The sequence below is a fragment of the Balaenoptera ricei genome, chromosome 8 (genome assembly GCF_028023285.1).
Source record: "Balaenoptera ricei isolate mBalRic1 chromosome 8, mBalRic1.hap2, whole genome shotgun sequence".
NCBI classification, from domain to species: Eukaryota; Metazoa; Chordata; class Mammalia; order Artiodactyla; family Balaenopteridae; genus Balaenoptera; species Balaenoptera ricei.
This window is the reverse complement of record NC_082646.1, coordinates 65,420,835-65,438,527: the sequence shown is the minus strand read 5'-3', so window position 1 is coordinate 65,438,527 and position 17,693 is coordinate 65,420,835. Positions and strand designations below refer to the sequence as shown.

Below are 17,693 nucleotides of genomic sequence, written 5' to 3'. Positions count from 1 at the left end.
CTGGATTTAACAAAGCAATACAAAAGAGACAATAACATAAGGCAAGGTGTTGACCCTTAAATTACGTCTCAGAAAACAGCAGGCTCACCTCATGTTCAAAGCCCGAATAAAGTTTCTCTTTGGGGGCAATCTCAATTACTTTATCTTGAACAACAACGCACTCTTTAGGGAAGATAGATTAGCACAAGGGACTTCAATTTTACATACAGACTGAAATCACTTTGGGAGTTTTACAAACTACAGATGCCAGGATCCCAACCTCCAGAGGTTCTAATTTGATTGGTCTGAGGCTGACCTGGGATAACAAAAAGCTCCCCAGGTGATTCCAATGTGCAGCCTAAGTGGAAATCATTGACTAGCAAATCAACATTGATCAATGTCAAATTTTGATGTTCAGAGAGGACAACCTGAGAATTTTTATTTTAAGCGCCCAAAACCAAAATTTAATACAGATTCAGTCATTGTTAGGGGAAGGTAAGACAACATAAAATGCAAATATAGGATTTCACTGAAAGCCTTTTAATGATCGCTTTCAAAAGCAACTAAGTATGTGTGTAGTAGTAATTAGGGTTATTCAGAAACGTTTTGGTTCTCCTCTACTTAAGCTCATAGTAGGATAACACTTCTGCCCCTTGAAGTTACTCACAGCCACATGACTTCCTCTGGGCAATAAACATGAAAAGTGATATATGTAATTTCTGGGAGAAAGTCTTTAGGAACCAGAGCACAATTCCTCATATCTCTTTCACTTGCTCTGGTCTCTGGCAACGGTGGGGACTGAATCAGCCCGTGTCCCAAAGGGACGATGACGTGGACCAGAGCCCTAAGCAGACCCAGGGGGAACCTGTATGAGCTGCTTCAAGCTGCTGACATTTTGGGACTGTTTGTTACTGCAGCATAACTTAGCCTGTCTTCACTTACACAAAGTATATATGTTGAACAATTCAGAAATATATACATGTAGGATAAACTTCTAAAAAATGATCTTTCACTGCATGGACCACTCCACCTGCCCCAAGCCAGAGCAAGGGTAACAGGGAACCAGCATCCTCAGTGCTCTGAGCCCAATGTGCAGTCTGGTCCCACGAGGGGGTCTGAGCCAAAGAAGGGACCCCCCCCACCTCTCAGACACACTCACTCAGGGTTTAGCCCCAAACACAGATCTCTGGGGGGCAGGATGAGAAACGCTGACATGCTGCCCTCCCGGGAAGGCAGCCGAGCAGCTGGATGCCAGGAGCGGGGGTCCCTGTGTGCGTGGCTCCCCCAGCCTGGGGTGGGCTTCTGCCCTGCTGAGCCAGAGCGGGGAGGGAGGGCACACACCTTGGTTCAAAGACCACAGACGCCCATAGTTCTTACCAAGTTCTGGTAGATTCTATGGAATAAATGTTTCTTCAGTGAAATGGCTCAGGATCATTTCCAGAGAATGGCTATCTGCATTTTTTAAAAACTCATTTTCTCCAGCTTCACATTTGAGTGGATCTACAGAGCTCCCTTGGCTGTCATGCTGAGAGCAGGATGTCCCTGTCGCTTTATTATGCAATGAAATTTGAATTAATATTATCATGAGCCCCCCAAAGGCTAATAAACACTTGATGAAAAATGGCACAAGAAAAAAAAAAAGTGTCCCTTCCAAAGGGACCCTCCACTTGCTTCTCCTCCACCGACCACTACCCACTGTGAAGCTTTCCCTTCTTCCTTGGCAAGCACAACAGGATTTTATTACCTTACCCTGCACATCCAAACTAATAAATTCGTTATTGTTTACCTCTAATATACACTTGTTTGTATTACTCAAGGTCACAGAGACTTTCTCCTATGCTTTATTCTAAATGTTTTGTAGCTTCATATTTTGCATTTTGATTTATGATTGATCCAGAGTTAATTTTGTACAAAGTATGAGGATTAGGTCAAGGTTCTTTTTTCTTTTTTTTTTTTTAACTATGGCTATTCAATTGTTCCAACACCATTTGTTGAAAAATAAATAAAATATTTTATTTGTGGGTGTTTAAAAAAAAAAGATCCTTTATCATGCAGATGGGGGTTCTCTGGCATAAGATGAAATATCTGTTGAGAGCATCATATGTGAATTTTTAAAGTGCCGTATTTACAACAACTGAAAAGTGAAGATGATGGGCCCGAAAATGGGGGTCCCAAACCCCCAGGCCGCAGACCAGTACCGGTCCACGGCCTGTTGGGAACCGGCTGCACAACAGGAGGTGAGTGGCGGGCGAGCGAGCGAAGCTTCTTCTGCCGCTCGCCATCGCTCCCCATCGCTCCCCATCGCTCCCCATCACTCGCATTACCGCCTGAACCAGCCCACCCCCACCCCCACGCCCCGGGTCTGTGGAAAAACTGTCTTCCACGAAACGGGTCCCTGGTGCCAAAAAGGTTGGGGACCGCTGCTCTAGAACTCTGCACATCAAAAGTGCTGTGCATGTCAGCTGCACTAGCATTACCTGGGAGCTTGGTGGAAATGCAGACTCTCGGGCCCCACCTCTACATTTTATCAACATCCTCACATGCTCTTCAACTGTTCTGGGATGCTAAAATTATTCAACAAGCAGCTCTCATAATGATAAACACAGTATGTTGGAGATAAATGTAAAACGCTTGAATAAAATTATTATTAAAAATGTGCCAGTGAGATAAGAAATCCATAATTATTTTACGTAATGCTTATAAATATACAAGTAACTTAATCAATAAATTAATATTATGAGTACTTGTCTATTTGGGAATCTATTTGGACATATATGATATGTTTTACATAATTGAAGGAAAAAAATGAGAGAAATAGAAACTTTAATGAAAGAATAAGAAGGAGCGAGAAAAGAACAGGACAATTTGAAAAAGAACCACGTGGAAACCAAAACGAAGAATGAAATTATTCAAGTGAGAAATTAAGTGCACAGGTTAAATAACAGATAAGAAAATTACTGGAATGGAAAGTGGAAGGAAGTATATAGAGTGAAGCAGAAGCAACAAAGAGAAAATGGCTATGGATTTGTCACAAATAAAATCTTGAGTCTTCTCAGTTTAAAAGACACACACTGAGTCCCCAAAACGATACATCAAAACAAACCCATCCTAGAAACAACGCAGTGAAACTGAAGAACACCAAGGATAGAGGAAATTTAAAAGCAACCAGAGATAAAAGACAGACTGTCAACAGACTTCTCATCAGCAGTAAGTCCCGATGACCACAAAATAATATCTACAGGTAGCTACCAACCTATAACCTGTACAAGATAAACTACCACTCAAGATTAAGACTAAAATAAGGACATTTTTCACATAATGACTCGTGCAATTTATTACTGGCAGGTTATTCCTGAAGGGATTTTAAAGGATCTACTTCATGAAGCAGGAAAAACTGCACCAACCAAAAAGGAGTGGGATGAAAAACACATACGGGGGGGGGGGGGGCGGGGGCAGAGCCCAAGAGTGGCTGCAGCCAGGGTCTGTTTCCCCAGGGTCAGTTGCAGCCACCTCCTGCCTCTCTGCAAGACTCTTCCAAAACCAGCAGAAGAAAGACCATGCGAGAACACAGTGAGAAGAAGATTGCCCACAAGCTGGGAAGAGAGGTCGCACCAGAAATCAACCCTGTTGGCACCTTGATCTCGGACTTTCTGGCCTCCAGGACTATTTTCTATTTCTTCTTGAAGCTCTTCAGGGGTGCACAGTATGACAAAATGCATGAGACAAGAATATTTATAGCAAATTATTACCCAGGCAGAGCCTCTGAATCCCAGAGGAGCTGCAGGTTCACCCTCAAGACACAGATCTGCAGCCTCCTGGGCACCATCAGACACCTCCACTGAAGACCCAGAATGGAGACCATTGGACCGTATGTCCTGTACATTCTCTAACAACTACTTAGACCTAAGGTCTTTGTTTCAACACCTTCCTTTGAGAGCTAAGACTAGTTTATGTAATATCGGATGATGAAAGAACTTAGATTTTGAGATCTGATGGATCTTGTATTTTTTCCCAATTATGCTTTCTAGTTAAGCTCTCTATGCCTCAATTTCCTGTCTGTAAAAAGGGGGTGGCAGGGCTTCCCTGGTGGCGCAGTGGTTAAGAATCCGCCTGCCAGTGCAGGGGACACTGGTTCAATCCCTGGTCCGGGAAGATCCCACATGCCGCGGAGCAGCTAAGCCTGTGCACCACAACTAATGAGCCTGTGCTCTAGAGCCCGTGAGCCACAACTACTGAAGCCCACATGCCTAGAGCCTGTGCTCCGCAACAAGAGAAGCCACTGCAATGAGAAGCCCGAAGCCCATGCACCACAATGAAGGGTAGCCCCTGCTGGCCACAACTAGAGAAAGCTGGCACGCAGCAACAAAGACCCAATGCAGGCAAAAATAAACAAACAAATAGATAAATAAATAAATTTATTTTAAAAAAGGGGGGGTGGCAATACTGTTCATCTTTCACAAGTTTCACAAGGATTAGGTAAAATAATGCATTATCATATCTGATAAAAATAAATGTTCAATGAAAAATAAATAAATGAATAAATAAATAAATAGCACAATATTTTGGGGTCTATAAATCAAGATGACACCAGAACACAAAACTAAAATAATGTGGAAGATGGGGCAGTGATGGGAATTAAAGCATTCTAAGAGTCATGTATTACTGAAGAGGAAGACAGAATTATTATTCTATAAAGATACTTATCTTTAGCCTTTGTGTAAAGGATGCATGTTAAAAACGTGCATTTTTTTGAGCATTAAAAAAATGCAAGGATGAGCATTAAAAATGTAGAAATAGATGTTTAACTTCCTAAAAGAGATTTAAAAACAACTTGATCAATATAACAGAAGCCAGCAAGGCAAAACCAAAAACAAGTAAAAAAAAGTTAAAAAGAAACAACAGCATAAAACAGAGAAATAAGTACACGCATACCTATATACTAGTAACTATAATAATTATAAATGCACTAAACACCTATTTATTTACTTATTTATGTTTATTTTTATTTATTTTTCTTATTAGTCATCCATTTTGCACTAAACACCTATTTAAACGCAAAAATATGAATAATGGAAAAAAAGAAATCCAGTTCTTTGATGTTATTAAGAGAGGCATACAAAAAATTATGACACTGAATGAGTGAAATTTAATGTGTTCAAAAGATAAAACTCAGGACTTCAAGCATTGGAGTAGGTATTTTTGATCAAAATATTAAAGCCAGTCACACACACACACACACACACACACACACACACACAGTCACCGGATAAAATGACAAAAATCAAATAAAAAATCATCTGAATAGACCTATAAATAATTGAGCCATAATTTAATATTTTTCCACAGAGAAAATACCAGGCCAAATGCTTTTACAAGTTAGCTCTAGCCAACGTTCAGGAAGTGAATAATTCTAATCTAACTGGTGTTCAGTAGAGAAAAGGAGGGACTGCTCCCAGCTGTCTCGATAAGGAGAGCCTGCCAGTACAAATTGTAGACCAGAGTGTGAAAGGTGCCCCTGGAACTGAACAATTTAGAAGTTCTGAGTTCTACAAAGGCAAATTACAAGTCTTCTCACTGATGAACTTGCATATCAAATCCTAAACACAAATTTACAAAACCAAATCCCACAGTGTGTAAAAAAGACCCTCTCCTTTGGGAAATGACAGGTCAAGCAGACCCAAAAAGAAAATTAAAAACTAAAGTGGTGATTATCAAAACAGCAAAAGGCACATAAAGAACTATACCCCAAACAACTAGAGATGGCGCATTGTATTCAAGCACATATAAAGCATTTTTTCAAAACTGACTATAGACTAGGCCATACACAAAGTCTCGACAAAAATCAAGAATCGCTATTATGGGTACTGTTCCAGTCTCCATATTTCTGTGGGAGGGGAGAGTGGTTTCTACCTGCCTCCCCTCACTCAATTTTTCCTCAATGGGGGAAGGCCTCTACTGATGACAGAACTAAAAGATGGAATTCTCCCTGGAGCTGCCCGTCCCCGTATGCAAGCATTAGTTTCTGAGGAAACTTTTTCTGAGACAAGCTCTGCCCCAGAAGGTGGAAGTCTGTAGCCTGGGATTGAGTTCAATTTGGGGTATGTGTGTAGGATGAGTGGATTCAAGGTCCTTCCTGACTGTGGTTTCAGGTCAAGCTAACTTTCCTAATCAGTAAAACTAATGATAAAACTGATATTTTGATCTCTTTCTGTCTGACTCCTTTGTCTGTTCCTTGACTGGAACCAAACTAGGAGGGGAATAATGGGCTGTTATTCTTTTTAAATATTTTATTGAAGTATAGTTGATTTACAGTGTTGTAAGGGATGTTATTTATTGATCTTTGAGGTAGACAGAATAATGACCCTCCCATAGATGTCCACATCCTAATCCCTGGAAACTATGAATGTGTTTGTTACCTAATATGGCAAAAGGGACTTTACAGATGTGATTAAGAATCATGAAATGGAGATATTATCCTGGAGTTTTAATCACATGAGCTCTTAAATCATAAAAGGGAGGCAGAAGAATGGGTCAGAGGGATATGACATGAGGACTTGCCCTGACATTGCTGGCTTTGAAGATGGAGGAAGGGGCCATGAGCCCAGGAAGGTAACTGCATTATAGCTGCAACAGGGCAGGTGGTAACAGACTAGTTATGCTCAGAAAAATCCCAAAGGACACCCAAAATTAAAAAACAAACATACATACACTTTTTAAAGCAATTGAACTGAAAGAAATTTTCAGAGCTCAGTAGCTCAGGAGAAAGAGAGCATGTGAGCTGGTGTTTGCCCTGCAGGCCAATTCTCTGGTGGCTTAACATCTCAGCTTGAATGGGCCACTTGAGGACAGGAGACAAAGCTTAGGGCCTGAGCAAAGGGAGAGGTCAGATGGAAGACCTCTGCATAAAGCCAGGATGCAAAAGGGCAATATCCTCAGTCTACCAACTAGAAAAAAATCATCCCACAGAAGGAAACTTGGCCTTGATTCTGGAATAAGAACACACATAAACAATTTGATGTTTTCAAACATTAAAAAGGGGTAAGGGAGGTGCAGAAAGAGTGGGACAAGTAGAAATCAAAAAATAAAATAGTTGATAAACAAATGGGACCTAATCAAACTTATAAGCTTTTCACACAGCAAAGGAAACCATAAACAAAATGAAAAGACAACCTATGGAATGGGAGAAAATATTTGCAAATGATGCTATCGACAATGGATTAATTTCCAAAATATACAAACAGCTCACACAACTCAATAACAAAAAAACAAACAACCCAATTAAAAAAAGCTGAAAGACCTAGACATTTCTCCAAGGAAGACATACAGATGGCAAACAGGCACATGAAAAGATGCTCAATATCACCACTAATTATTAGAGAAATGCAAATCAAAATTACATGAGATATCATCTCACAACAGTCAGAATGGCCATCACCAAAAAGCCAACAAACAATAAATGCTGGAGAGGGTATGGAGAAAAGAGAACCCTCCTACACTGTTGGTGGGAATGTAAATTGGTGCAGCCACTATGGAGAGCAGTATGGAGGTTCCCTAAGAAACTAAAAATAGAGTTACTGTATGATCAAGCAATCCCACAACTGGGTATATATCTGGAAAAGATGAAAACTGTAACTCAAAAAGATACAGGCATCCCAATATTCACAGCAGCACTGTTTACAATAACCAAGACATGGAAGCAACCTAAGTATCCATCAATAGATGAATGGATAAAGAAGATATGATATATATACACATACACAAACAATGGAATATTACTCAGCCATTAAAAAGAATGAAGTAGGGGACTTCCCTGGTGGCGCAGTGGTTGAGAATCTGCCTGCCAATGCAGGGGACACGGGTTCGAGCCCTGGTCTGGGAAGATCCCACATGCTGCGGAGAACTAGGCCCGTGAGCCACAACTACTGAGCCTGCGCGTCTGGAGCCTGTGCTCCGCAACAAGAGAGGCCGCGATAGTGAGAGGCCCGCGCACCGCGATGAAGAGTGGCCCCCACTTGCCACAACTAGAGGAAGCCCTCGCACAGAAACGAAGACCCAACACAGCCAAAAATAAATAAATAAATAAATAAATAAATAAAATTAAAGAATGAAGTAATGCCATTTGCAGCAACATGGATGGACCTGGAAATTATCATACTAAGTGAAGCAAGTCGGAAAGAGAAAGACAAATACCATATGATATCACTTATATGTGGAATCTAAAATAATGATACAAATAAACTTATTTACAAAACAGAAACAGACTCACAGACATCGAAAACAAATTTATGGTTACCAAAGGGGAAAGCTGTGGGGAGGGATAAATTAGGAGTTTGGGATTAACAGATACACACCACTATATATAAAATAGATAAACAACAAGGACCTACTGTATAGCACAGGGAACTATATTCAATATCTTGTAATAACCTATAATGGAAAAGAATATATATATATATCTGAATCACTTTGCTGTACACCAGAAACTAACACATTGTAAATTGGAACACTGTAATGTTACAATTGTAAATCAATTTATAATTGTAAATTGTAACATTGTAAATCAACTATACTTCAATTTTTAAAAATAAATAAATAAAAAAATTTAAAACACCTTCAAAATAGAAGGCAAAATATCCACAAGTATAGGGGACAAAATACACCATCTAGTAGAGTAATTTTAATATGTATTTCTCAGAAACTGGTAAGATCAAGCAGACCAAAACAAAAAACAAAAAAACCCACAACAGTATTGGTAGAGAAGATTCAAATAAGTTGGCTGTAATGGACAATTATAGAACATGGCACGTAATAACTGGAAAATGCACACACCTTGCAAGCACACATAGAACATTAATGAAAACTGGCAATGTTCTTGTCAAGGCTACAAAGCAAGTATCAATAAATTCCAAAGAGTAAGTATCAGAAACCACTTTAACCACAACACAAGTTAGCAATCAATTTTAAATGCATATTGTTATATATTATTGGTTGATTTGTTAAGTTGAACAGATACATTCAAGTAAGTAGAGCAGAAAATGATAAATGATAAAGAACAGATATTCAAAGAAGTTAAATATGTATATATATTAAGCATAGATACATAATGCCTATATATCTATATATACTGTGATGATTAATTGTATGTGTTAACTTGGCTAGGCCGTGGTACTCAGATATTTAGTCAAACATTATTCTACATGTTTCTGTGAAGGTATTTTTTTGATGAGATTAACATTTAAATCAGTACAGTTTGACCAAAGCAGACTGCCCTCCACAGTGTGGGTGGGCCTCACCCAATCAGTGGAAGATCTTAATAGAAAAAGACTGACCTCTCTAGAACAGTGGTCCCCAACCTTTGTGGCATCAGGGGTCGATTTTGTGGAAGACAATTTTTCTACAGACCAGTGGTGGCAGGAGTGGGGCGGGTGTTCAGGCGGTAATGCGAGCCATGGGGAGCGGCAGATGGAGCTTTGCTCGCTCGCTGCTTACCTCCTGCTTTGCGGCCTGGTTCCTAACAGGGGTTTCCGGGGGTTGGGGATCCCTGCTCTAGAAGAAGTGGGGATCTTCCAGCAGATGGCTTTCGGATTTGAACTGCAACACTGGCTCTTTGCTGGCACTCCAGGCTGCTGGCTTATCCTGCAGATTTTCGTACTTGCCAGCTCCCACATTCATGTGAGCCAATTCCTTAAAATAAATCTCTCTCTCTCTCTATCTATCTCTTGCTCTGTCTATGTGTCTCTCTCTATACACACACACACACACACACACACACACACACACACACACCCTATTGGTTCTGTTTCTCTGAAGAACCTGGGCTGATACATACACACATTTAACTATTTACAGAATAAATAATATACACACCTACTATGGTGACTGATCAGCAAAAACAAGTCAATTCTTTGAAAAAAGTAGTAAAAAAAAAAGTCTCTGGCAAGATTAATGAAAAAATAAAGAGAAGGCACAAATAAGCAATACTAGGATTAAAAAACAGATATAACAAGCAGCAGATCTTAAAAAGATAAAATACAATAAGCAACCATATGCTAACAAAATGGAAAACATTGGTAAAATACACAAATATCTAGAAAAATATAATGTGCCAAAACTCAATAGAGAAAAAATTAAACTCTGGCTGTCCCTAACTATTACAAAAAGACAGTCTTCCAATGAGAAAACACAAGGTCCAGATGGTTTTGCAGGTCAGTTCCTATAAATTACAACTATAAGCAAGTATTTAAGGAACAAATGATAATTCCAACTTTACTCACACTCTTTCAGAGATTATTAGAAAATGAGGCTACAGAGCCATAAAGGAGTGAGAGGTGGGCTCTGCCAGCAAGGGAAGAAAACAGAATGATGGCTGTTGAATAGGGCTCGCAGCCCCACTGTGGGCCGTTTCAACCTCTTTACACAAAGGGCAGTCTTTGACATCTCAGCCCACTAGACACCTCTAAAATTCCACCCTGACTCTCCTCAGGTCAGTTTCATAGCAGAGGACCCTCAACCTGAGTCCTGACTGGGAAGCAGGTGGCTTTGTTACCGACGACCACTCTATGCTGATCGGCCTCGGAGAGGGTACAACAAGACCAACTAAATGTTCAGAGCTTGGACTCAATCATCAGCCTTTAACACCACAGCTGAAATCATTCACGGGCCAAAGTGAATAATCACAGTCTTGATCAGAACTTTCTCTGCCCTCACACAGTCTTTAAAAAAAAAAAAAAAAGCAGACACTAATCAGAGTTGGCAGAAAGGCCAGGACAGAGCAACCTCTTTGTTTAACTGTTATAAAACACATTCCTTCTAACTATTCCTCATCAATGCGTATAGCTCATACCGCACAAGTAACCTCCTGCCCCAGCGAAGAGGAGTAAGCGGTCCCCTGGGTCCTGACCAGGGGTTCTCTGGTCCTATTTCAGACGCAGCCGCTGACCCCATTAGCACACAGATGAAGCCCTATGCAAAATTAGCGTATGTGGCAGTTGCTCTGGGTTATCCAGAGGGATATAATTAAGCAGTATAGTGTCGAATTTCGATCATCAACGGTGTAATTCAATTATGGTGTTATTTGTAGGCTGAATCACAGGGACTAATCAGGAAGAAGACCAGATCAAAGGTTAACATCATACTGGAACTTAAAACAATGGTCTTTTGTATTAGAAACAAACCATTTTGACAAGAGTCCTGGGTTTTTTAACAGTCACCTCTTCCCAACTTTCTGCTATAAAATTCTTGGGTTCTATTTAAGTACAGTCACACCCGGGATACACCTATTCAGGTTTCAAGAATCCATCTTAGCAAGGAGTTTCACTTCACATTTCTGCTTCATTTCCTACTTCTGCTTAGAAGGCATTTCCTTTTCTCACACCTCCAGAGCGGATGAATGCCTTGAGATGATGAGGGTCACCATGTGTGGCCCTGCAGGGGTGTACTTGGCACTTGTGTATCAGGATGTCCTCCAAGTGTTCTTGGCCTGGTTGCTTCTACGAGTGATAACCTCTTGCACTATTTGCACTGTTTACATTCATTGGAGGAAGGGGGCACCTGTTTTGCATTAAAGGCTTAATTACATCAACAGCGGTATCACATGCCCTGAGTATACTCTTTTGGAAACTCTTTTGGAAAGAGTTTTGGAAAGTGAAGAGTAGCCTATCATACTATAGAGTACTTAATAAAGGGAAAGTCCTTGTTATATAGTGTTATGTTATGATTATTAATAATCATTATTCAAGGAATTGTGTCTATTTTAGTAGGAATCCCTGTTGTTTCTGCATAAGTGCTTGCTATTTTGGGCATGCAGGAAGCCCATAAAAATTTCTTCCACTGAAATAAGTGTAATTGTGTTTCCATAAAGTGAGAGAATACAGTCCTTGGGCACTTGTTTGAGTACTTTAACAGATGCAAAAGCAACTGAGTGTTGAAAGTGTTGGTGGTGCTACTTGACATCCTTCGCCTTCAAATGAATGAGAGAACAGAAATTTAAAAAGGACGATTTTAATGTTAACACAAAAACGTCACTTCTGCAGGATCTGTGTATCATGATTTGGTGCCACAATCTTCAAACTTTCTTTCAGCTGCTCCACCCTTAAGCAAAGGAGCCCTCACTTTGAAGTCGAATGTGTAAGAGAAGAGAGTAAGCCATTGTGGCCAAGAGACGGGGCGGGGGCGGGGGTGGGGGTGGGTGTGGGGATGGGCAAGAACAGGACTGGCCCCTCCTCCCAGTTAACTCTCTTCTCCTGTAGATGGCCCCACAGAACCCCAGGGCTTGGCTACACTTCGCCATAAAACCAACCCGGAAATGAATGGAGCCCAGAAGAGGTTCAGATGGCCCTGGACCCAAATCTTAGTTCTGTCATTTACCAGCACTACAGCTTGGGCGGCAAAAATAATATCAGTACTAATATCAACAAAACCAAGAGTAACCTAGACCAGTTGAGCACTTGCTAAGTGCCAGGCATTGTTCTAAGTGCCTTCTTTGCCTTAATTTAATCCTCCCAATAATATGAGATGGGTACTGTTGTTGCCACTGTTTTATATATGAGGAAACTGAGGCTCAGAGGGATTAAGCGATTTGCCCAAAGATTCCACAGCTAGTAGTAAGTGGCTGAGCTGGGATTCAAATCCCCACAGTCTATCTAACTCTGCAGTCTACATTAATTAATCACAAAAATCCCTAAGCTCTTTGGCCCAATTTGGCCCAGCCAACTTGAAAATGAGGATGGTTTTAATAATCTTGAGGAAAAGTATTCCACACAAAAGCATTCAATAATTATCATTCTTTTCATTGCAAATGGCATAGAACATATGCCCTCCAGACACTTGCTAATAACCTCAGTGTTGAATTATCTGTCAAACAGCTCCTGTCAAATGTCTGTGTGAGCCAATTACTACATAAGGGATGGCTCACAGGAGGTACCAACCACCGACTCTTCAGGAAAATTAGTGATTTATTATTCCAAAAGAATCAGCCAAACCAAGGTACAAGTAGAGAAAATAATCAACGAAGTTCAGCATGCAGCCAGATAAAGTATAGGCACAGAAAGCAATAACTGCCTCCTAATCAACGAAAAAGGGAGCTTATTCACAAAAGTAAATAAAATACACGTGACAAATATCTATTAAACCCCTATTCTGTGTTGCACTGAAGATGCAGCAACGAAGCCTCTGTCATCATAGAGCTTACATTCTGATGCAGGAGGCAGATAATAAAAAAAGAGACGAATATGAACGTAATGGGTCAGATGGTGATATGTGCTATAAAGAAATAAAAAAAGGAAAAAAGGACGGGGCTGATGTGGAGATGCCATATTAGAGAGTGTCAGGGAAGGCCTCAGACATGGTGATATTTCAGTACAGATCTGACCTGAGTGGACTTGGAGGAGAACATTCCAGCAGAGGGGACAGCAAGCACAAAGGCCCTGAGACAGCCAGTGCTGAAGTGAGACAAGCCAGATGGAAGGTGTAGGAGGTGCAGCCACAAAGGCAGCCAAAGGCCAAATCATATACAGTGTTGCTCGTTATGACAGGGACTTCAGATTTTTATCCTGAGATGGGAAGCCACTGAAGAGTTGTGGGGAGAGTGATGTGATTTGATTATTCTGCTGCTCTGTGGAAGACAGGCTACAAGGGGGCAAGAGCAGAGCAGAGACTACTCAGAGACCATGCATTAATCTTGAAGACCCCAGGCAAGTCTAGGAGGCATGCACAAGCCTTAGTTAGACAATGAAAACTACAAAACACAAATGGGTGAAATAAGGGCCTGAATAAATGAGAACTCCACTGTATCCCCAGAGAAGACTCAGCATGGTAAAGATTTTTTGCCCCTCATTAATTTATCAAGAGCTAATATTTTATAGTGCTTACTATATGCCAAGCTTTGTTTTAAGCACCTTACACGTATAAGCACAGCAAGCTTCTTAGGTGGGTTCTATTATTATTCCTATTTTAATATAAGGAGACGGAGGCATGGTTCATGCAGGTAATTTGATGCAGAGCTAGGATTTGAACCAAGCAGTCTGGCTACAGATGCTCCCCCGACTAACCCACAAAGAATGCCTTGGAACATCTTAGACCACCCCTCTGCAAAACTCTCATGTCTGTTCCAGAGAAGTCTGGGGAACCCTTCCAGAAGAAGCCTGCCAGGGTGGAGGCCTAAGGAAATGGGAGAAGGAGGGAGCATGTAGTACTGGAAGGGAAGAAGGATGGGTGTCCCGGGTTCCACACGACCCACACCAGGGCCCGCCCTCCACACCCACTGCAGAGCCCCAACCAAGGCAAGGCCCCAAGGATCCAGACATGTAGTCCTCTCCCACAGACAGAGGGGATTTTGCCAGAGACTTTGTCATTTCAGGAATGCCTGTGTGGGGAAATTAGGAGGCAGGAGGAGGAATTGACCTCACACAAGGCTGCCTTCTTTAGGCGGTGTCCCATTTATCCGTCCTAGCCATCCAAGAGCTCTGCTCACTCCAGGGGCTCTCAGAGTCTCTTCCTTGCCCCTTGGCTGGGGGCTCAGCAGTGCTGACAGCCTGAGATGGTCTGAGAGTCTGACCCTGTGGCTCTGCTCTCAATGCACAGGAGGCCCTGGAAGCTTCCAGATGCGACTCTCTGAAAGGACTGCTAGGAAACCCATGCTCTTGGCTATTTCCTCTCAGTAGGGCTTCAGGGACCCTGATCTAGAGCAGGACATCCCAATCTCTGGAGCCTCTGAAAAGTGGGATGTTAGTCACAGCCTCCCAAGGACCCTTCTGTCCACTGAGAAATTAAGAGCCTGACAGATGACAGCTAGAACACGTCCTCTGTCCCAGGTGCAAACACCCAGAGCCCTCAGTGTGTCAGGTGTATCTGCAGGACGGAAGGAAAGGCAATTGGGCAATGCCTGGTGCTCTGTGCATGCCCTGGGCTCTAGCCACACTCAGCCCAAACCTTCTTCCCGCAGCCCTAGCTCCATGCAACGAGGAGCAAAGTCCCAAAGAAACACGCCCAGTCAACAAATAAGGCCAGTGACCTGTATCAGGTAAGGACAGAAAGAAGGCCTGGGGCCTGCGGGGAAAGATTTCCAACAATGACAGGCTTATTCTAACCAATATGGGCTTCAGTTGCCCCCATCAAGGAGTTAATCAGCCCAAACAGCCCACTGGCAGTCCTTTCCAATTAACCAGTTTTGCTGGATCTCTTCTAGAGAATAATCCTAACTGGCTAAGGCAAACGTGAAGCCAAACAGTTACAATGGATAAAAAACATATAGAACATTCTTCAGGTGATTAGGTGAATCAATACAGAACTGCTTCCTGACTCTCAAACATACTGGAGACCAGCCGGGAAAGGGAGCTGACACCAGTGCTGGGGGCAAAGTCAGTGAGATTGCAAGTTTCAGCTTGACTGTAATAAGCCATGATGTGCTCTGAAAACTTTACAATAAAATCAATCTCACTGCACCTGTTGCAGCCAGGATCCAAACTGCGATACAGTTAAACACATGCTAATAGATAGATAGCGCATCTGTACTCTCAACAGAGCCCTAGACTCACACCAGATAGCAAAGAGTCCAAGTTTGCACTGTTAAAAAAGAGACGACACACACAGTAAAATAAAAGAAATCCGACAGGGGCCTTCTCTCTGCACCCAAAAGAAAAGTCCAATGAGAGGAAACGGTTTCTCAGTGCGGAGGATGAGCTGTGGGTCGCCAGGACCCCTGACCGTACCTGCAATGATCCCGTCCATCTGCTCCAGGGCAGCTTCCAGCACGTGACTCGCATCAGAAGCCATGAGTCCTTCCCCCTGTTTAGTCTCCTCCTTCTCCTACTGAAAATTCAAATACAGAACAAAGGAAAAATTACAGAGAGTTCCACATTACGTATCCAAGACCGCCAAGCCCTCTCGATTCCACCATCACAACCGCACTCTCAGAGGAATCTTGGTAGCCCACGCGTGGTTTCTGCCATCTCCATGGCTTCGCCCTCCAGGCACGAGTGTTCTTAATCCATGAATCTTCAGCACCTGATGCCATGTGCTTGTGTCATGAAAAGCCACTAGGGCTCTCCAGAGTGACCTGCAGCAGCGAGACAGCGATTGCCACTCCTACCATCATTACAGTCACGGCTCCAGAAGCTCCAGCCACCCCTGGGGAAGGCTCAAGGCTCCCCTAGGGTTGGGGAAAGGCGGGATGTGCCCTGTAGCCGTGGGTCGCAGCAGGCATTGGCAGTCTTATATCTGTATTTGTCTCACACCTGCAATGCTCTCCTTGGGCAGGTGTGACCCAGGCTGAGAGGACTCAACTGCCACTTTCACTTCTCAAGTGGGCCAATGGGCCCCATCTAGGAAGGCTGCAGGTGCGCTGCTGTGGGGAGAGTACCGTCCCTGGAACCAGAAACACTGTCTCTTACCATTTTAGTTCTACTCCACCCAGCACCATTCAAGGTACATAATCCCATCTTCTCAGGGCTGGAGAATTTCTCCAAAAATACACAGTCTAGCCACTCCCCTAATGCTGAGTCTCCCTTCTAATGGTAGAGGTGGCAATTGGTTCCATCTCCAGACAGCTCTGCCTCTTAGAAAGGTCTTTAAGCTCAAGTGTCTTCTTACAGCCCCTTCTCATTTTTCTTGCTTCCCACCCCCTTCCTGGGTGGCAGGGAGAGACTTACACGACAGCATTTGTAATCCTGAGAAGAGACTTAGCTCACGTCTGTGAACTGGAGGCAGGTGTGCCCAATAGGCCTAAGTGCTACGGAGGACAGAGGCAGGGCTCCTGGACCCAAGGGTGGCACAGGTCAGGGAACGGGGGGTTCTGCTGCTCATTTTCCCCATGAAGTTAGACCTTTGGAGTGAAGAGAGGAAAGTGAGCAACCACTGGAAAAGTGGCTTTGGAGATGGTGTGGATAAGAACGTCAGGACCACAAAGAACCGCACTGGACGGCACCAGGCAGGAACAGCTAAATACCCTGGGTGCAAAGCCAGCTCTGCCATCTACTGTGTGATCTCTGACCCTCAGTATCCTCATCTGTAAAATAGGGATGATGACAGCACCTAACTCACAGGGTTGATGTCATGGTTAAATGAGTAATTAACATTTCATTGAAAATGCATGTCTTGCATGTAGTAAGGGCTCAATAAACTTCAGCCTTTTTTTTTTTCTTTTTTAAAAGTGAGGATGTATTTGTGCCAGGATAGCTCACCGGATGAGGGACTTTAAACTAAAATGGGGTAGGTTCAGGGAGGGAGAACCCAAATAAGTCCAAGAGGCTGGTCCTTTGGAGGAGATAAGCACGGCAAAGAAAGATAAGCAACTATACGTGTGGAAGGGGAGGGCCGTGACTCACAGGTGCAAAGGCCAAGAACTGGTCAGAAATGGGCACTGAGCCTCAGCAGTGCAAGAACCATCCGCTATCAGCTCAGGGGAGTGAGAAGAGGGGCTTCAGAGGGGGTGGAACCTCACTGGCACCTCAGGGCTGTGGCAGGAACCAGGCAGGGCTGCAAAAAGGAGCGGCCCAGACAGCTACGGAGCAAGTGCGGGTGCAGATCTCAGGGTCTGAATAGAAGCAAGCCGGGGAGGGGGGTGTGGGTGGAGAAGAGGCAGCAGGAAAAGGGGAGGTAGCAGAAGCGGGGCAAGATTCAGCACATTCACATCTGCTCGGCCATATGGGGTATTAAAAGTCTGAAACATGTCCTACCCTCTGAGGACTTCCCAACCGCTCCCAGCAAAAAAGATCCAA

At 42.9% G+C, this 17,693-nt stretch overlaps 1 protein-coding gene across 23 annotated transcripts in view; it reads right to left on the bottom strand.

Annotated features, from left to right (window-relative positions):
• PPFIBP2 (PPFIA binding protein 2) overlaps window positions 1–17,693 on the bottom strand; it is a 168,469-nt gene that overhangs the window by 120,094 nt on the left and 30,682 nt on the right. For 22 of the 23 annotated variants that reach the window (XR_009504637.1, XR_009504638.1, XR_009504639.1 and 19 more), the window contains exon 2: window positions 15,687–15,783. Coding sequence is in view for 12 of the 23 variants with exons in the window: in XM_059931025.1 (XP_059787008.1) it covers window positions 15,687–15,783 (97 nt within the window). In the remaining 11 variants the exon portion in view is untranslated. Of the gene's footprint in view, window positions 1–15,686; window positions 15,787–17,693 lie in introns of all 23 variants that reach the window. The other variant, XM_059931030.1, reaches the window with a different exon arrangement.